At 43.2% G+C, this 21,178-nt stretch overlaps 1 protein-coding gene across 1 annotated transcript in view; it reads left to right on the top strand.

Annotated features, from left to right (window-relative positions):
* ABCB7 (ATP binding cassette subfamily B member 7) overlaps nucleotides 1–8,183 on the top strand; it is a 44,902-nt gene extending 36,719 nt beyond the window's left edge. The window contains exons 15-16 of the mRNA XM_056359479.1: nucleotides 1,531–1,638; nucleotides 4,417–8,183. Coding sequence (XP_056215454.1) covers nucleotides 1,531–1,638; nucleotides 4,417–4,635 — 327 coding nt within the window. The 3' untranslated portion in view covers nucleotides 4,636–8,183. The remainder of the gene's footprint in view (nucleotides 1–1,530; nucleotides 1,639–4,416) is intronic.
* The last annotated feature ends 12,995 nt before the right edge of the window (nucleotides 8,184–21,178 follow it).

A 21,178-nucleotide genomic window follows, 5' to 3' on the forward strand; every position in this document is an offset into this window, starting at 1 on the left:
CCTCTCGGAAAGAATTCTGAGCTATCATGGGTTTTCCTGGTATTATTATTATTAAGAGATTCTATGTCTAAGCCCTTTTTCTAAAGGCCAGCGCAGAGCTAGTGAGTCTGTCTGCCTCGAGACATAGTTAAGAATATCAACTCTGTCTCTGGGCATATTTTCTGTTTTACACTCTGGAGGTCCCATTCACCATTAAACATTCATCTCTTGAAACTGTTGCAAATACCTCATGCGGCCATGAAGTGTGAAGCTTTCCAATCCACTTTAAAAGGTGTTTAGGTGACATCTAGCATTCCTTAAAGATGTCTTATAAATAATTGTGACATAACGCAGAACAGAAAACCTCTTGTTTATTGTGCAGCATCTTTCTGAGATGCAAATCAGGTAGGTGTAACCTGCAGCGCTGGTATTAATTTGTATTCATTTCACAGGAAGGGCTGTGAAACATCAGAGCGTTGTGACATAGATGTCATGACACTACCACAGTCACTGCATCAGGCTTCATAACTACGTCTGTGCTTAAACACAAAACTCTCAGCACCAGCAGTAATTTCACAAACTAATGTCATGAAAAACTAGAGCTCGAGCTATGTTTATGTTCACTTATGCAGATTATTGAGCAAATTTATTGACCTGTAATCACTAAATTACTTTCATTTTCCAGATGCAAAGAAATCAGAGTACAAACTGTACATCTATATAGTACAGCATTTAAATATAGTACAGTTTCCCCATTAGACCAGAAATGTTCATAACACACACAGTTCTACAGGACACTACTTGGATTTTTTCTCTTTTGTTTTGCTGTGTTTATTATCATAAGTATTTATATGTATTTATAATCATAAGGAAAGCTGACAGTTTCAGCAGAACTGCACTTTAAAGACAGCAAATGAAAATGAGTCCTTTCCACAAAAGTATGTGCGGTAATAGAAATGTTTTCTGACAAAGGCAAGTGGTTTTCAAGGAAAATAATCGCAGTGAGAACATAAATTTCCAGTTAGTGCTGCTTGCATCTGAATGCAGTTTGGGAAGGTGGAAGAGTACTCACAAAGGAAACGGTGGATAGATAATTCCCAGGATTGCTTTATGTTCCACGTTGGCATGATGTTGAGGAGGATTTTTTCTTTAACTTTCATTGATTGCAAAGTAGTGTTATTGTGACGATTTATTGTTTTCACATGCCTTTATTGCTCTTTATGTTGCTTTTGTAGCATGGCTGCATGGGGAACTTTTTCCTGAAATCAAGTAATACTTCTCTTCCTTTGTCCCTTGGGTTATCTGCATTTTTCTGTGAATGCAAGCTTTTTCTTGTAGTTTGAGGACTTTATCAGAGGCACAGGTATTTCATGCTTGGGATTCTTCTGTTTCTTCTGTAGGTACTCGTAGCTCTTTCTTATTGTGATGCTATAGCAGTACTGGAGATGCTTCTCAAAACTTACAGTAAATTGCATATTTCCAGACAGCATTTTATTTCTCTTTGTACCACCTAGGAGTGTGCAAGAGTTTGTCTCTGTTTTAATTTTGCAGAATATTCTCAGTGCCATGAAGGACATGGTGAAACACCGAACATCAGTTTTCATTGCTCACAGGTTGTCAACAGTAGTTGATGCGGATGAAATTATTGTGCTGGATCAGGTGAGATGATCACCCTGTGATGTGTAATTTTCACATAATGTCAGCGTTTGTTTTAGAGAGTCTGTGCGTCCATTTTGAAATATCCTCCCACCGAACTACTGAAAGTTCTTTCTTTGGAAATGAGCCTTGTTAGAAAATTCTGGCCCAAGCTTTGCTTTTTATATATTTCTTATTGCAACTAACAGTTTATCAGCTGCAGAAACTTGCATGTGTGACTCTCTTGTATGTTGTATTTTTACCTCATTTGCATAGTTTATTTAATTGCATGTTCTTTATATGTATTATTGCAAATTTCACTTGATGCTCTGGGACTGGCTTAATGTTGCATGTTTTTAATTTAATTTATTATGTGCTTCTGTCAGGTTAGGTTTCCTAACGTGTTCCCCTAATTTATGCTTCATTACCATTACTCAGTGAATGTCTATTTTTTTCACATACATTCACTGGGGTTTTTTTCTTTCAATGGAAAGAGAGAGGACAGCATGTTCTGTTTCCATGCAGATAAAACTGTTGTAGGATTGTTCAGTCTCGTTATATAATAAATCTGAACACCATTCTCTATTGTACCTGTGGAAGAGTGTGATTCCTTTTCTGTATGCTTCTCTTGTAAGGGGGTTGGGGGGGGGTGGGGTGGGGGGAAGAAAAAGAAAGAAAGTTTCAGCATTTAATTTACTAATACCACTACTCAGCTGTTTATCTCACATTCAGTCTGTCCTAAGTCCATTTTCTTCTCTATTACACGTATCTGGCTAGAGATACAAAATAAAAAAATGTCCTTATTAAACTTTGTAGTTACTCTTTTAACCAATGATGCTGGAAATGTAGTGCTATAATCTGCTGATAATAGATGTTAAATTTATCTCTGCATTCATTTTTTTTCAGTTGCTATTTATATGCTTGTGATCATAGGTGTATTTAGTGACTAAAATATGCATCTCTAAAAGAAAATAAATTACTCCTACAGTACATTAAATGATTTCATGGGGAATTAGAACAAAATCTTAGGGTGATGTTCATGACTGTCTGTGCTATACAAATCTCAGCTTCACATGAATTTCAAAATGAAGTAGTGGAATAAATCACTCATGCTGCTCTGTGGCATTTTTATTTGGTTTTGATCTGCTTGGTTTTTCATCTTTTCCTTGAAAAATCATTTCCTAAGGTGTATCCTTTATGTAACTGCACATTAAAACATCTTGCAAATGTTTTTTAACATGTTACAAGGCAATCTGCGACTTTTTGTTTCTGATGCAAGTTTTCACAGCTTACTAAGAGTGTGTTTTGTGTTACACTGTAGCTGTTAAATTAAAAATAAAAGCACAACCTAAAACTGCAAAACAGCTAGGGTGCTCACTTACATGAATGATGTTAGTGTAATAAAGATTGTGAATGAGTGAGGCAGTGTGGTGCATCACTTTTAGTGCCCGACTGCTTCGTGAGGCATCATTGATGTTTGCTCAGCAAAAAGTTGCCTCTTGTCATCCCAGTTTGATTGATGAGCGCTGTGTTAGCAACCAGATAAATAAGGCTGGTAGTGGAGATGAGACAAGGTGATTGTGACTGGGTTTGCTTAGCAATGGAAATAGGGCATTGCAATTTCAGCACCTTTGCCTGGGTAACGTCAGAATAATTCCTGAGTGAGTAAGCAAACACTGTATTGATGATATTGATCCTAATGCTGTGAAGCTGAACAGAGAAGTTAAGTTTTTGACGATCGTGCGAGAGTTAATAAAAAAAAGGCTGTAATTCAAAAGCACGGTCTTTATAACAGTGAACTCGCTAAATTAACCACTTAAAGTTTTTAAGTAAATTCTGCAGTTACGTTGGTCAAGTGTGTGTTCAGATTCCACCAGCATGACTAGTAATAGAAGTGACAAGACCCAATTTTTTTCCCAGCATGTTCATCAGCAGCTGTCACAAGGAGGTAGATTTAATTGTAGATCAGAATTTAGAACTAATACAAAATCCATGTAGTCATCCGTACAATGCTGTCTTTTCCCAAAGGAAAGAATAGCTGGAGAATGAATACATTATTTTGATTTTAAATCAGCGAATGTAAATGTGTATTTCAAAGTAGAAAGATGAGTCTGTTTTTTTGAAGAATAGTGTTGTTTCACTGTCGGTAGGATTTGAGTTCTCCTCTCCAACTCTTCCTTCCCGTTTCCACAATGATAGTCAATAAATCATCTTTGCTCTTGAGAATAGCACAGATGAACTGAACTGCTCACTCGATTTTCATGACGGCAATTGCAGTGACACAAGTTACTGAGTACTCATCTAAAAGCACAATTTACCCTAATTGTTTTTAGGATTTGATTTTAAACGTGTTTGCTTATCTAGCACAAGTCCCTCTCTTTATGCCTTTACTTTTCTGTGTGTGTGTTACCAAGCAAAGACAAATACGTGTTAGTTTTGGTACACTCATGTGACTTTTGCAGTAGTAGTTTAACACCTTGCTGCTCATACAGAGGCCTGTGTTTACTTTAAATAGCTCTTCCAGTTCATGCATGTTTGTGGGCTTTAAGTTTTGTGCACGTGGACAAAAGGCATCCGTGTTCCCATTTACGTAAGCTCGAGGAAAAACCCAGCTCCTTGTTCTCGCATCGTGGCAGCAATTCAGTGCGCAGCACACATGCAACCTTTCATTGGCGTCCCAAGCTCCTTCTCATTAATAGCTGCTGTGATCTATTCTGTAAAACTGTGCCCCATATCTTGGCAGCATTTATATCCCTAAAATCTAGTGATACCCATTACTGACTTACTCCCCTTCTTTTACAGGGCAAAGTTGTGGAGCGCGGTAGACACGCAGACCTCCTGGCAAGTCCTAACAATCTCTATTATGAAATGTGGCATACACAGAGCAGCAAAGTGCTAAATAGTCATAACGATCCACACTGGGAAGAGAAAAATAATCGGATGTCCAAAGAGGAGGAAAGAAAGAAACTAGAAGAAGAAATTATCAATAGTGTGAAAGGCTGTGGAAACTGTTCATGCTAAGTATGAGCCTGGATTCATCTTGTATAATAGGGTAAAAATGCACAAGATTACAATGAGGTGCAGCTCTTGTTTTTAAGTCAATGTTCAAAAACTTTCCTGGGTTTTTCAGTTTTAGGGTTTTACAGTTTCTCAGAGGGACATAATTTCAACCAAAGGAGTTCTATTTTTACATCTTTAGATATCTCTGATATTCAATGGTACCTGCAAGAGCTGAGCTTTTTCAGAAACTTTAAGAGTGTAACTTACGGCACTTTTTAGGCATTGGTAAATTCTTTGGGTAGTTGCTTGAGGTGGATTATTGAATTGTAAACAGATTTGTCCTGGATTTACAATATGTCTCATAATGGTTGATAAATATGTCATGTTTTAATTGTAATTGGGCTAATTTAAACTCATTTGCTAGTGAGGAAGATGCAATTTAATTTCTTCAGTGGTGTTCTGATTTAAAGTGTTCTTCCTTGCAAAGAATAAGAAAAGCCTCTGCAAAATATTAGAGGCTTGGAGTAGCAAACTAAATATTGGGATTATCCATCTCACCCTTCACAAACACCTTTCATACTGGACTATCAGGAAGTGTATTGGTATTATTCTAAAAGAAAACTAACAGCATTTTTAAGAGCTGGCAAAAATCTGGAATTGGCAAAATAGTGTGACTTCACAGAAGACATACGAAATGTTGTATGTAAATACGAAGAATTGGAAGTTTCCCTTAAATGAAAAACTCTATAGAGTTCAGGATTCTGTGTCCCCAACATCTGCTGCAGTAGTCAAAGCAGAATGCAGTCATTTTTTCTGTTTCAGTCATGGTCTTAGGGAGCAATTAAGATTCAATAAAGACTTCCATAAATTTCTATTATGTCATTAATGCATGAGAAAATGACCTGCATAATGCTGAAAATGTTGCTATAATAATCTCCTCATTTCAGTAGTTAAAATTTCTTCAGTGTCAAGAAACCTCAGTCTTTGCAGGGCAGTGCAGCAGGTGTATTGGGTTTGTGTGACAAGGTTTTGGTAGTGGCGGGGGAGGGGGGGGCTTCTGTGAGAATGGGGGAAGCGGCCAGAAGCTTCCCCCATGTCCGACAGAGCCCACGCCGGCCGGCTCTGCGATGGCCCCGCCGCTGGCCGAGGCCGAGCCCATCAGCGACGGTGGGAGCCTCTGGGGGAACATCTTAAAGAAGGGGGGAACCCCCTGCGCAACAGCGGCGGAGAGGAGCGAGGCCATGCGAGAGCAGCAGCGCTGCAGCACCCGGGGCAGGGCAGGGCAGGGGGGCTCCAGGCACGGAGCAGAGACCCCCCACAGCCCGTGGGCAGCCCCGGCGGGGCAGGCTGTGCCCCCAGCCCCCGGGGGAGCAGCCCGCCCCCCGCAGCCCGGGAGCCCCCCCGGGGCAGGGGGTGCCCGCAGGGGGCTGTGACCCGCGGGCAGCGGCGCTGGGGCAGCTCCTGGCAGGACGGGGGGGGGGCAGGGCTGGGGCCGGGCTGGGGACCCCATGGGGACCCCCTGGTGCCGGCTGGGCCTGGGGGGCTGCGCCCGTGGGGGGACCCAGGCTGGGGCAGTGTGGGGAGACCTGCGGCCCCTGGGAAGGAATCGGGTCAGGGCAGTTCGTGGGGGGCTGTCTGCCGTGGGGGGACCCCGGCTGGGGCAGGGCAGGGTGTGAGGAGGAAGCAGCGGCAGAGCCAGCGTGTGATGGACGGACCCCAGCCCCATTCCCCAGCCCCTGCACTGCTGGGGGGAGGAGGGAGGGAAACCGGGAGTGAAGTTGAGCCTGGGAAGAAGGAACAAGTGGGGCAACACATTTAAGATTTGGTCTTATTTCTCATTACCTTACTCTTGACTTCTAACTGGCAATCAGTTAAATTAATTTCCCTGTATCTAGTCTGTTTTGCCCTGACAGTAACTGGTGCTGCTCTCCCTGCCCTTATCTCCACCCAGGAGCTGTTCGTTACATTTCCTCCCCTGCCCAGCAGTGATGGAGCGGCTGGGTGGGCGCCGGGCACACAGCCAAGGTCAGCCCGCCACTGCAGGGTTGTATTTTTAGGCCTCTTCAGAGAAATTTACCATTATCTATTTATCACTAGTTACTTTGGAAAATTCTTCATGTTGAATTTAAAAATAAAATTTCTTCTCTTGGATATTGAAAAATAACTTTTTTCCTGGGGAATTACACCAGTATAATTACACTGATGTAATTACGTTTATAAATCAGATGCAAGTTTTCTCAGTGTGGGCACTAGTGAAGTACTGGATTTGGTGCTTCTGGAAATTTAGTTGCAAGTAGTGTTTGTTTATTTGTGTTATACCTTCCCCTGCAGCTAAATATAGGAATGGTAACTTAAAGGGAGTGAACCTTTGCTGTATTCTCGGCTACTTGCTCATTTTCTCTCTATTAAAATGATGGGTGAAAAAAACCAACCTGGCATCAATCTCCAGTTAAAAATTATTTTAAAAGTATTTCGAATGCAAGGACTTTTATTTTCATCCTTGCAGCTCAGAAGCAAAGTGAAGCTTTGTTAATGTAGTGGCAGTTCAGAATACTAGCTTACAATCTTCCTTTTATTTTCACTAATTGTCTCCTTTTTTAGTTTCTGACAGCAGTAAGGTTGACTATAAAGGTGCAGTTATCTCTGAGCTGCAACAGTTAGAAAAGGTTTATTAAAAAAATCTTTTTATGAGGCATCTCCCTTTGCTGTATCGTGGCTAATAAAAAAACCAAACAATGTGTCATCCCTCCCCACCCTACAGGAGCTGGTGATTGGAATGAAATAATTTGTCTACCGTTGCACCCAGCAGATAATGTGTGAAGGCTGTAAATAGTAATATTTCAATCCTGAAGATTTTTTTTTTCCCTTTGGTACAAGTGTTAGAAATGTCACTGGTCATCTGAAAGATGGAGGAAAAGAGTGCTGGCGTTTTTCCTCAATGAACAGTCCCATTTGTAGGGCTTAGAAATCCTCAGAAGCGTCTAAGAGAGCGCAGGAGCTAGCGTTAGCTTTTAAATGGCTGAAACCAAATTTTAATGCCAAACTTGATTGCATTTTGGAAGGAAAGTTTTCAGATGAATGCTGATGTGTATTGTCACTGGGGATGGGCTTTGCAAGTACTCCAAGAGCTGAGCCTTACGGGTTTGGAATGAGGGCTGTTTTCAGATGGTAAATACCAGAATTGATCGACATTTGTTTAAATCCATCCAGGGTTTGCTATAGGTGTAAAGCCGTTAGGACCCCGCCGTGGGGGTAGGTGCCAGTCAGGGTGCTGAGCTGTGTCCGACCTTAAGGACACGGAATGAGCAAGGGCATTTCCTCCTAAGGGAGCCGGTCATAGAATACTTGGTTTAAAGAATTGCCGTGGGTTTCTGGGGACGGCTGAGAACATGCTGTGCCATGGAGTTGCTAGATCAGCATCCCTGACTTGTTTGTGGCTTCATTTGAAGGAATTCTCTGTATGCTTGCCTGTCTGCTTCCGAGGCAGGTTACAAAAGTACACTTCACCATCGTAAATTCAGCAGCTACACACAAGAAATGCAGACAAGAAAAAAAAAAAAAAAAGAAAAGGCATCTGTACTAATGAGAGCAAAGAGGTTTTTCTCCCCTCGTTACCTTCCCAAGTAAAATGGGAAAAACTTCCTATAAAAGCAGAAAGCATAGTTGCATGGCTGAGGAGTTGCAGGCGAGCAGGTTCCCCGGCTGCCACAGCTGCGCACAGCTCCGTCGGAGGCAAGAACAAAATGCTGAACATTACGTTCTGCTTGTGGGTGGGCATCTCGGAGAAGCAGTAGCAATAATTGGTGATTCTGTTGTCTGCCAGAAAGTAAAACTTGGGCACGCTTTGATTATTTTTTTTAAATATTTTTCTTTCTAATTTTTATTCATATGCTCTGACTCTGAAGTGTCACCGTTTGAAGCAAATATTTAAAGTGCTGAATGGGAGAGGCATGGCTTTGGCGAGTCTCCCTGTAGTGCACTGACAATATATATGGCGTCTCTTTAAAAAGCTTTACAGTTTCTTAGAGGAAAAGGAATTTATTTCGGAGCTCTTTCAGAGCCTCTGTGGGTCTTGGTAATTCTGCTCTTCTGTAATCTGGAACATCACTTTTCTAAAGAGCAGCTTTTCATATGCCGGACTTTCAGTTGGTTCTTTTTCAAAATTAAAGTCATTTACTACCATTATAAAATCTTTTTGTCTGCAATTTTGGAGTAGAAAAGGCCGTTTAATTTTTTTCCCCTTTCATTCTCTGCTTTTAAAGGAAATGTGTTTGTGGGAAAAAGATGTTAGAAAGGGGCTCTTCTTGCAGTGCATAGTCATCTATTAACTATAAACTTACAGAATTTAATTATAATCCCCATGTAAAAACCTACTAGGCACAGGGTACAATGACACGAGATGCAAAATTTTGGCTATTCTAGCCTGCAAGTTAGAAAACTTAATTAGTGGTTGGTGGGGGGGTGGTTTTGCTTTTCACAAATGGATATTCGTAATTGCTACTGGCAGATGATCCCTCAGTTTCTCGCAGCAGTTCTGTTCCATGGGTTAGGAGTTACCTACATCTCGTAACGCTGAGATTTTAAATCGTGTTCAAGTTTCTTTTCAGAATGGAAATATAAAATTTACATTGTACAGTAAGGCTGTAGATGTTGAAAAACAACAAAAGAAGCTAGTTTAAGGTCATATTGTGTAAACATTCTGCTGGAAGACTTCTTACCGTGACTCCTGTGCTTTGTCTGTGTATAGATAATTATTATTAAATAAAGGATTTATCTTTGTGAATAGAAATGGGTATCCTGTCAAAATGGCTCTCCCACCTTTGCTGCAATTTCCAGAGGAAACAGTCACTGGTATGGAATATGAATAGCAGTGGTGTTAATAACAGCGATGGGTGTGTGGCTCTTCCCCTCAGCGAGGGAAGCTTTGAATTGGCCTTTTTAGTAAAAGCAGTTGTTTGCCATGCTTGGTAATGACAGTGAAGCTGATAACAATTGCGGGGGGGGGGGGGGTGAGTTAGCATGAGGCAACCAAATTCCAGATGATCGATCGGAAAGGCGAGTTCATATAGTGCACCTGAATTCTGTTCCCACGCAGCTTTTATAGCCCCTTAATTTTTTGGTGTATGGAGCTGCAAAAACATGTGAAGAGCACTCATGTTAGATGCGTCATGCTGATGAGAGTGAAAATTCTTGTTAAAAGCTTGGCTGTTTCTTACTTTAAAATGCTGTGGGTTTATAAATGTAAACTCTTAACTTGTGAACAACAGGTTTGTTTTAAGGAATTGCTTGAGCCCTGGATATAACGTTGCGTGTACTTGCTAACTGTGTTTCTTTTTTGTGCAGCTGTAACTCTAGCTCCTCATTATCAAATGAGAAGGCAGGAAATGCGGGAGTTTGGAGTTACAGGTCATTTTGATAGTTCATCTAATGTACTTGCACCATATTGATCTGAGCCGCAATAGCCACTGCTCCTGCCGTCACTGCCTCAGAGTGAACGTCCCTGAGCCCCGCGTGGTCTAGCAGAACGCGCTGTACGTCCGGAACGAATGAATGGCGGATCCCGGTGCAGGCTGGGTGTTTTTCAAGTGTGACTGGATGAACTTCCAGCTGGTGTTTCTAAAGGTTCATTTGCTCTATCTTTAAATCTCGTAACGATGCTGTGCGGGAGTACTCCATCAATGTATACTGACAAAAAAAGTCATTAATTTTTCAGAGGAAAGAGCCATAATGGGAGTATGTTTGGGGTTTGTCTTCATGTATACACATAACTTGTGTTAGTGCTAATTTGAGTTGCATGTGTACATCAAGGAAAACAGTAATTACAAATCCAGCGTTTTACAATCCTCACATAAATTAGGAATCATTTTGAGGTTACCATGCTTGTTTAACACCCCATCTGTGTACGAACAATGCAGAAGTGACAATTTAGTATTCTATCGATTATCTGCTCCTTCCCATTGAAAAAATTCCAATTGCTTATTTTGGTTAGTTGAGCACCTAAACAGCCATCCCTCTTGTTAGTCCTGGCAGCTGCTGGAAACCGGTAGCACTGGGATGCACAGAGAACGGACCTGGCGGCAGGCAGGTGCTTGCCTGACTGCATGCTGGAGAGTTTATGTTCCTTGGAAGGAGCCAGGGCATTTTTCTAAATGAATAATTTCATTTTTTTTAAAGTGGTGTGATGTGGCAGTACTGTGCTGTATAGCTGTCTTATTAACGGGACGGTGATGTCATTGATAACATGGCGAGGGAGGTAAATTGGAGACGGAGACGCGCAAGCCTCCTGTAGGACGGGTACTCTAGAATTCAGCTCCTCCGTGGCTTTAATGTGTACATCTGGTTTCTTTATAAGAAAATCCTTCAGTGGTTAGTCCCTGAAAAATACCTTTTACATTCCTGCTCCATGACTTTTGATGGGTTTCTGCAGATGATGTGCCCAAACGCGGGGAAAAGACGTGAGCTTTGTGCAGCCTGGAGAACCAGCGAAGCCTTGGGAGACCAGCACTCGGAGCAGGGTCTGCAGGCTGGGCTGGCTCCGTCCCCGGCTCCCTCCGGGTGCTGCCAGAGCCCGGCAGTGGCACCTGCAGTAAGAAACACTCTTCTACATGGCTGGCCACACAGAGCACCGGCCCAGTGCCTAGAGGCGTTGCTGTATGGTGGTGTCTGTGTATATATATATGTATTTATAAAAAAATACGAGGGGAAGTATTGCTGTGTGTTGCCCTGTGGATGCTTAAGAAAAGAGCCTCCAAGGTGCACGGTGCACGCCGCGAGGTGCTCACCTAGCTGCACCCTGGGCCAGCCCCGTTACGGTCCTCTTTATGTGATACCGGCAAGCTGCACGCTAGGCTAACGGTAGCTTCCGAAATAGGCTTTAAGGCATGTGCTGTGAGAGTAAATGATGATTAACTTTCTTTTGAGTCACCAGGCAGCGGTGAAAGTAGAGCTGACAGAATATGGTTTGTGTGCGTAATGAAATCGAGGGGCTGCGATGTCGTCGTGGCCGTAGCCACCTCGGTGAGGCTGTGCAGCATCTCTCTCGGGTGAGGAGTGTCAATTGTTCGAAGTTGCACAGTGGATTTATTAATATGAAAAAAAGAGGAAAAATGCATTTTTACTAGTGTTTTAGGGCAGAATTTAAAACAGCATCCCCAAAGCTGAAAGAGTAAACGTGACAGCTCCCCCACATTCCATTTCCAGTTTTCAACGCTTTGTAGCCCTTTATAAATTTGTCAAGTAAAGCATTTATGCCACACCAACTTAAAATGTGTCTTGTAAATCTCTCGGCCTTATCCTGGAGAGGAGAGAGGGGAAGGGAGAAAAGATATTCCCCCTCCCTTATGGAAAGGAAGAAACAGGCTGAAACACAATGTATCAGCTTCTGTTGCACCCTGGAATGCATTGTAAAGTGTTCCCTGCCGATTGCACTGGCCTTGGGCGTACACTGGCAGGTGTTTAGGAAAGTGCAGGTTGAAAAGATGAAAAGTTTCCATTTTACACTAGTTAGAGAAAATGGAATGCAAAGGTCAGTCTGTAATTGGGAGTGAACATTTCAAGTACAGTTGGTGCATGAATTATGAAATGGTCTATGGAGCTTTTAGAAAATAGAAATACGTGTTCATGTATTTTTACACAGCTGTAAAAAAAAATCTTTATTTCTTCAGTGATTTGCAAAACTTCCTGCCTTTTGAAGAACACAGATAAAAGATTGAGCTTATTTACAATTAAAACCAGGGAATGTTTTCTGGGAATAACAGTGTTTGCAGAGTTTGTGAAAGGTGGAGTGACATCGCTTGTTGATGCTGTTACTTGTTATGTGACTCGAGTAATCTAGGAGATGTAGCAGGATACAAGGGAGGGGGAAGAGCACAAGGCAGAAGTGTTTTGGGCTGGAGTTGTTACCTCTGCCTTGTGCAAACTGCATGTTGGTTTGCTTCAAAGGCTGTGTAAGGGTTGTGCTGGTAACGTGTACTGCGTTCATACCTGGGATTGTAAGACCTCACCAAATAAACAGGCACCAGGTGAAGGCTTATGACACTCCTGTGGTCCCTCTTGGAAGGAAGGTCCGAGGAGCAGTGCATTAAACGTTAGGAAGTTAAGTAAATGACTAAAATGCTAAGTAGTAACATACTGCCACAGATACAGGGAAGCCCACGTGTGGAGTAGATCGATGTCGTGTGTTTGCCAGCTTTCCCACAGGTTGTGTTGCACGTATCACAGATACCTCTGGCGTTAACAAAAGAAGGATTTTGGCAGATTCTGGATTCAACCATTAAAAAGTCTGCGCCTTCATGCGTATATAAAGTTGGATGTGTGTATCTGGGAATTGTTTAAAGAGGAGACTGGGAAGAATATGAATAACCAGTAACCTGAAAAATTGTGTGGTGGAACCACCTGAAGTTTCTCTTTGAGGAGGGTGTGGAGGGAATCGATGAATGTTCGGTGGTGTGTGATGTGTCTGGACCATGGAGAGACTGTAATGGGTGGTACTGAAAATGTTGTTTGTCTGAGCAGACAGCGTTTCCCGTTTTGGGGATAAAAATCAGTTAAATGGCGTCAAGTTGTGCAACGCAGTGAGTTTGGTGGGTTTTTTAATCAGCATTTTACAGTATTTAAATCTCAGAGGAAGAGAAATTCAGAGAGGTGAACTTGGGTTAGTGGTGGGAAGGAAGATTTTTCTAAATTCAATCCCTTAACTGCAAACTTTGCACGCTGACCTTGGCCTCGCACAGCAGCGGCTGCTTGCAGTTTCCCTTGCAGCTTTGCCTGCAAGCTGATCACCGCTCCTTGAACATCATCTTCCCGTGCTCTGCTGCCTCTTCTTCCTCCCCTCTCCCCATACCTGGGCAATACATATTCTCCCTAAAATAATTGCGGGCCCTTGGCCTGCCTTTGGAGCTCGCCTGTGGCGGCTGCTTTGTGAAGCGCTGCTTGGGGAGCTCTGCCACGGCATCTGCCTCTTCCAGTTTGGGCAGGCGAGTAGCCTGAAATACGAGGCAGCTGATAACAGCCTTCTCCGTGCTGCCTTTTGTCCACTGTGGGTTATGTATTATTCGAGTTCTACAGGCATCTGATTTTCAGCAGCATCTCTGTGTGTGACCATGTTACGTGGCAGCGCCTCCGAAATGGTCAGATAGGGCTTTGCAGAGACTGGTACGTGCACGCAGTTCTCGCAGTGTGGAAAGGATGATTTTGAATGTCATGTCCACTGAAAATTAGTGTTTACCAGAACCCTTTATTTCTGCTTAGTGCTGCTGCAATGAGCACGCCTCTCCGTTGAAATGTCTGCTTGGGTACCGCTGTAATACATGGAGGCAGTTGAATTCAGTCCCCACGAGCCTCATGCTTTCTTATCAGTCCCCTGGAATTGTTAATGTTGGAAATCTCCAGCTGACCACAGAAACCCCCCTTCACCAAATGCAGAACTGCCCAGCTAAAATTCCACCTCCCGAATCCCAGCGTGGGCAGGATGCGGCTGTCGCTAAACGAGCAGTTGGGTGTACGTGCTGGCAGCATGTGGAACGTTGGAATGGATTTTTTGAAAAGCGGTTGCTGGTGCCTGAGCTGTGCTCCCAGCAAAACTGGTGGCTGGAATTTCCACCAGGTATTAGATTCTCAAGTCACATAATAATTTGTACCAAAAAGCGGCTGTAAGTTACTTAAAGAATTCTGAGACTTCCTTCTGTGCATTTTGTGTCATTGCTTTGTCCATTGATCATCGTAATTCCGTCAGCCGTAGCGGGGTACTGCTGTGGTGCCATGGCTCTCGGCCACCATCGGGAAGGTGTTTGTCGGCACAGCAGCCTGGGATGCATGCCCTGTGTACAGCGTGCGCTGGAGGGCCGTGTTTAAAACCCTCTCTGTCTTCTTGTAGGAGATGTGGATGTAATTCACAAGAGAGTAACACGCTCAGCTCCTAATTCATACAGATAAAGCCATCATGCCACACTATCAAGCCCTGAGTACATATATACATACTAAATATAAACACAGAGACCACAGTTAATAAAAGGAGGAACAGAAAACAGCTGAAGGTGGACTGCAATATCGAAAAGATTACCTAGTATAAATAGCATAGGAGTAATTGACAGCAAGCCAAATGCAAATAACGCCGTGAGTCATGGAATCATAGGCTGGTTTGGCTTGGAAGGGACCTTGAAAGATCATCTAGTTCCAGCCCCTCTGCCACCACGGGTTGGAAAACAAAAGGGAAATAGAGAAAACTACTTTTCAGAGTACGAACAGCTCCGGAGGCTACAGAAAGCGTTTTCTGTTGATTATTTTTGTGAGGTTTGTTTTGTTTTAATTTCAGACCCAAAACTTTCTAGCTATTTTTTAATCTACTGGAACGTAGTCAGGTTCTAGCAAATAAATGTTCAAGTGACAAATGCTGCAAAATGGCTATGTTTTTTATACTTGGGTATTAAAGTCTCTGTGGAAATTCATTCGGTGGAAATATAAGCTCATGTCTGATGGCAGTCTTGAATTTAGACCAAAGCTGCTTTACTGACATCTGAGCTGTCCTGTGGAGATCCTGTTCTAACTAGCAAACCGTACAGACTTTCACAGGCCATAAATTCCACGGAGTACATCTCTTAAGTACTTTGCTCAAAGAAATGTTAAGCTCTTTTACTAAATCTGCAAATTATAGCTATTTGACAACTTTGACTTTACAGTCTGACAGCTCACGTCATCAGTCAGAACGTGATGAGCAGAGCAAGAGGCTGCGTTGCTCGCTGGTGACTTGCAGGAATCTTGTAGTAACAATCAGCTCAAAAACCGTGGAAAGCTGTGACAATCTGGAAACTGTAACATCTGTTAAACACACCCGGATTTATTCCTATTGACTGTGGTGAGATGCAAGTGGTATTTTGTGGAAATGGGGTGGCTGCATTCCAAAGTGGGAGCCCAAAGCCTTCCTCGAGGACCCGTGCTGTCCTTTGGGTGAATGTCTATGTAAATGGCCACGACACACTTGAGCCGGATTACAAAGAAGTTACTCAACAGATTGTTTCTCTCTGACTGCAGGAGGTAATGAAGTGAAAACAGTTAGCCTATGAGCTGTGCAGGGAGCAGGAGGAGGCGAGAGGAGCCCGAGGAAGGCCTTGCTGCTGAGTGCTTTGCCGTGACCAGACCTGCCTGCATGGGAGGCGAGCGTGGACTAATGGCTTCATGGTTCAAAGCAACTCGGTGACAATGTAAAATGAAATGGGCAGGGTTAGAAGAGGTGTAACCTCACAGGTGTGCGTATGTCATCTAAGTGTAGGAGACCTTGAACGTGCAAGGTGTGGAGGTGTGATCAGTCGAGTAGAAGAGCTGTGTCTTTCTACAAGAAGAGATTCCTCGCTAGATTAGTTTGTTAGGCCCTGTGACTGAAGTATATGGTTACTCACAGTGGAGCAAAGTTTCCCCTAGGATATATTGTGCAGGCAACATCTACCTGTTTTAATACACAACTTGCCCTAAAGTTCTCCTTACTGAACCTGCTGTAAGGCCTGTTGGAGTGACGGCCCAGAAACTGAAGACAGCGGCAGTTTACCGGGTCGTGGCAATGTGGCCAACATCTCAGCCAGTTCGCTGCTTTAAAATGGGTGAGAAAAGAACATGGCCATAGCAAAAAAGGTCCTTGCCAGTCACCCGGCTGTTGGCCACACAGTTTTTGAATCACAGGTGGTACAACAGAGGTGGGCAAAGCTGTGGGTACGGTAAGGATGTGTGAGGTGAAGCCCTTGGCGCTGAGCACCTCTTGCTGTTCAACCAGATGTTTACCTAGAACTGAAGGAAAGCTGTGATCGCCCTGGTGAAGCTGACGTAGGTTTCTTTACCCATTGAGTAAATCCATAGACAAAGAAAATGAACTAATTATTTTTAAAAAGACCCACCTAGGTGATAAAATTTAACTTCCCATTCTTTCCAAGAGCTGCTCTGGTAGTTTGTCGTTCTTCCCAAGGGCTCCGTGCCTCTTCCCCAGCCTTGGGGCAGGTTGGGGCAGAGCATCTCTGACCCTACCGGTGGGTGACTGTGAAGCTGCTCCCTGGTGCAGACTGGGTCGGTGTGGATGTGGCCATCTGTTCTGAAAGCGTCAGAAGTACTACGGCTCTGTACGGGTGAGCTGAAGCACCTCCGAAGGGTTCTGGAGTGGAGCCCAGTGTGCCGCCGAGGTGTAAGAACGATACAATCTACACAGCAGCTAGGGCTAGTTAGGGAAAAGTTTGATGTGAGCAGAGGGTTACCTAAACCCTGGTGGTTTTGTCCACGGAAAAGTGAGCGTTGCATGCCTGGGAGGTGCGTACGTGAGTCTCTGAACCTTTCTGTGCGCGTTGCCTCAAGTGCAAAGTTGACACCTGTGGTCAAGGCCCATCGGTCATGCACATTGACACTGTCTTTCTGAAGAGAAGCGGGAACAACATAAGAAAATGATCACACAACTGAGAATACATATTTGTCCTATAAAGGAAGCTCTCTCAGACCTTCCAGATGCCTAGGCATCCGTCTAGATTAATGTCTGTGGATCTCAAAATCTTGGACTGTCGTCACAAAAGGCACTATAAAAAGGTTGGGAATGGGAGACCTTACTGTAAGACCTATGGATAATTGCCTGGCTCCCTTACGCCGTATGAAGGAAGGATACTTCACATGGGCACTGCAATTACCTACTACACAAATGGAAAATGAAATTGCAACTTTGTGTGCAATTGTCAAGACGACACCCAAACTACAGGCTATCTAGCAGAACTGCAGCCCTCTTCTCTGGAAGAAAAACTTGCATTATTCTTTCTGGAAACAATAGATTTGAAGACGTTCATCTTTTTAAATGTGGCCTTTCAAGGTGTCCTCTGAAAGACGATGATCTGCTAAGTGTTTGCACCGGTTTCTGCAGCTTTCAATCTGACAGACAGAGAAGTCTCATCACCTGCAGACCTCCCAGGGCTTTAGTGTGAAGCTGAAATTCAGATTGAGTTTAAACAGAGACTGAGCTGACGAGCAGATACAGGGCTTAAATACAGGTGATGCGATGCCTTAGAGAATGAATGGAGTGGTCCTCTGCTCTTAGGATGGACTCTGAACAAGTGGGTTTTTCCCCTTTTTGACTATTCTTAATCAAACTGAGGGCAAGAAGGAGAAAAAGTGAGCACACAGCACTGCACTCCCTGGAGGGGGAGTTTGTAGGTTACGGTGGAGACTGAGGAGGTGGCCCTGTCTTCTTGCAGTTGGAGACAAGAGGAAAAGCGTATCTGTCAATGCATCTTCTGGAAGGTAAAAATAAATAAATAAATCGCAGAGAGATTATGAATTACAAATTAAAAAAAAAAAAAAAAAAAAAGAAGCACCTCGGTTGTAGTCACTCACCATAAAAAAAGTCCTTTAATTTTAACTTTAGTCTGAATTTTGGGGAAGATGATGACGATGCAAGAAGTATATTTAATCTGTACTTAGAGTCATGTTTCTTTGTGGGTTTGATAGTAAATATTTTGCCTTAAGAAAGCAGCTAAATTGGTTTGCACAGGTGTAAAGCTTTTCTTTTATTAATATTTAAATAAATGGGGCACTGTCACAGAATTGCAATTTAGTATTTTTTTTAATCGGTCTTCGTTGAATTGGAAAGTGTTTATTCCATTAGGAGGCTATAAAAAAAAAATTTATCCTTAAAATAAATTAATAAAAATCTCTTATGAAAAAGCTGAAATTAAGTGGAATGTTTCCAGAAAAATCATGTGTTATTATGATTTTTTTCTAAAATGTGTGTAAAATAGTCCTGTCTTCCAAAAAGATGCTTGAAGTTGTTTGGATAGAGTTGGCATCTGCCAGAGTAGAGTCACACGTAAGATAACATGATTGACCATTTTTGGCATAGGATGGTCTAAATTGGCTCATCTGTTGGCTGTCAGTCTCTTCTGAATTAGATCCAACTCTTTGTAGGCACGTTTCCATCTGGTTAAGTTTAGGACTCAAGCTGTTTATATATTTAAAAAAAAAAAAAAAAAAGGAAAAGAAAAAACAGTATTTTGTACCAATAACAATCTCTGGAAAAAGATTTTTGCTTATGTTCCTAATGCATTTCAAAACCATTTGGTTTTCTTTACTGGTCAAAATAACCTTTTAAAGAGTGAAAGAAGATGTGCCCATGTATTATGTTAAGACCCTTGAAACATGCAAATAAAATGGAAAGAAATTAAAATTTTTATACATACATATTTAAATATATGTATATATGCATGCATATAATTCTATAATATGCTATTCTTACAAATTGGAAAACCAGATTTTAAGTCTGCTAATATTTTAACTCTGTGCATTAGGAAAGTAGGATGAATGCATGCTATTACATTCTCATTGAGTCTTCCTAAGACTGGCCTTGCATTATTTTTATTCTGAATATCAGCCATCTGGCACTGTGTTCCACAGTATTTAGTGCCACAAATAATAATGAAAAACATGGTAATATTTCATGATACTTTAACGTAAAAATGTAAGACAGAGGGTATAAAGCTTTGGGCCTATAATCTTAAAGCTGCCAAAGCATGTTGTTCCCTCTGCCCTTGTTTTCCATAAATGATTCTTTGATTGGAGACAGCAGTGGTAATAGGAAAGTCATTGGCTAATGCACGTTAATGAAGCTGCGTTCCTTGTAGTTAACGATCAGCTACAGTCCTGAAGAAAAATGGGTAGGAAAAGAGCCAAGATTTATATCTTTCTGCTCCAGTAGACGCGGGCCCATCCAAGACACATGAGAAAATGGCATTTGACTTCAGATAGACCGGAGAGGGCTCTGTCTTTTCCATCAGTCAAGCCCTGTAGAAACGCTTGAACTTTAAAACAGCTTTTTCCTTCTGTCTCCCCACATCAAAATCGATGACGAGACTGTTGCATATTCAGCAAAACTGTTGTTCTCAAAGTAGTTAAGTTGCATAATTAGATGGGGCTTAAAGGAGGTGAGGGCTGAACCGCAGTGATTCTGCAGGCTGATGCAGAGGTGAATCTCAAGCTGACTCCTGAACTTAGCAGCGTCCAGTGCTTCAGGAAAATAGTCTAAGGACGTTTAGGTTCAAAGGAAGCGAGCCTTTCCGTCAACACTCATTTCAAAGAACACTTCTGCTGGCAAGATGAATTTACCTTTGCGTATTTCTCGAGGGTTGGATTCATTTCTGAAGAGTGGCCAAGCAGCAACTGGGATGGCAAGACCCACATGGCCATGTTACGCCGCTGCCCTGCCTGCATTAAAACCAACCCTGTTCATCAGCGCTGCTCCCTGTAACCCCTGCTCGCTACTGGAGCGTCCGCTACACTTGAAGCAAGAGCATAGAGCAGAAGGTGCCTGCAGGCACAAGGAGCTTCATGTTTCCTGAGGAAATGCAATAATTTATTAACACCCTGTAAGTAACAGCTCCATCACCAGTAAACAGGACTGGGCTTTCTTCTGTTTTCCTGCTGACCACCCCAAACAGACAGCAGCATAACGTGAAGGATGGCAATGCTAAACCAGCTTTGCATGTCCACCTGTTACCGCGGAGTCCTCACAGCTCCTTTGGCTCTGCTGTCTCCACCCAGGGGTTTAGGTGCCGGCCAGCTTGGGCAGAGGAGCAGCTGGGTTTGGACCGTGGGCTGTCCAGAGCCACCGACTGCATCTCTGCAGTTCCCCAGTCAGTGCCCGCAGCAGAGGTGACTGACCTCATCTGGGTGGTCACTGGATTTACTGCACGTGGGTGGATCAAATCTGTAATGAATCCGCAGGGGGTCTGAGTCTTCCCAGGCGCGTGCTGGACCAAGGGTCAATGCCTGAGCAGTGCATTAGGTGTGCGCAGGCAGCGTGGGGCTCACTGCACCTGTGCTGAAATTCTGTGCAGAAGTGCAGGAGCCTTCCACCCAGGGAGGCAACCCCACCTCCCCATCCAATCTCACATTCATCCATCCGACTGTGTCCCCACCTGGGGCTCAAGGACACGGGAGTGCAGCTGGGGCTCCGGGACCCTGATGCGGAGGCGGTGGGGGGTTCAGCCGGGGAGCAGCTGTGCTGCTGCACTGGGTGCGTGGCCTCCGAAGCTGCCTTCATGATCTCCATCCCTCTTTCCTTCCCCTCAGCTTTCTACTTTGACGTTCCCTGATCCTTTTGCCTTCTCCAGGTTTTGTTCTAACCTGTACTCTGGCACACTGCAAATACACCAGACTGTTCATGGGCCTTTTTTGTTGTTGCTTGGTGTTTCTTTTTTTTTCTTCTTCTTCTTCTTCTTTTTTTTTTTTTTGCTCCTCCCCCCTGTTAATCCAGTAGCCTCCCCTGAAGTGGCCAAGGCTGTTAGTCCTGCCAGGGAAATGAGAGAACACAGAGCCTTCTGTCCGCAGAGCATTCCTCTTGGCCGAGGCACAAATGTGTGCTTTTATTTCCTCCTGTTCAGAAGCCACCAATAATGAGGTGTTTGGCCAGGGAAACATGGTGAGACAAATGCACAATTTAAACAAAGATTTACAATTTGAAGTTGAAATGTTGGGAGGAAGGTGGGGGGAAATGGAGAAATAGATCAGGACTGATCTGGGGGATCAGAGCCTGACAGCAGCACAGCTGTAATGT

This window comes from Falco biarmicus, chromosome 14 (genome assembly GCF_023638135.1).
Source record: "Falco biarmicus isolate bFalBia1 chromosome 14, bFalBia1.pri, whole genome shotgun sequence".
NCBI classification, from domain to species: domain Eukaryota; kingdom Metazoa; phylum Chordata; class Aves; order Falconiformes; family Falconidae; genus Falco; species Falco biarmicus.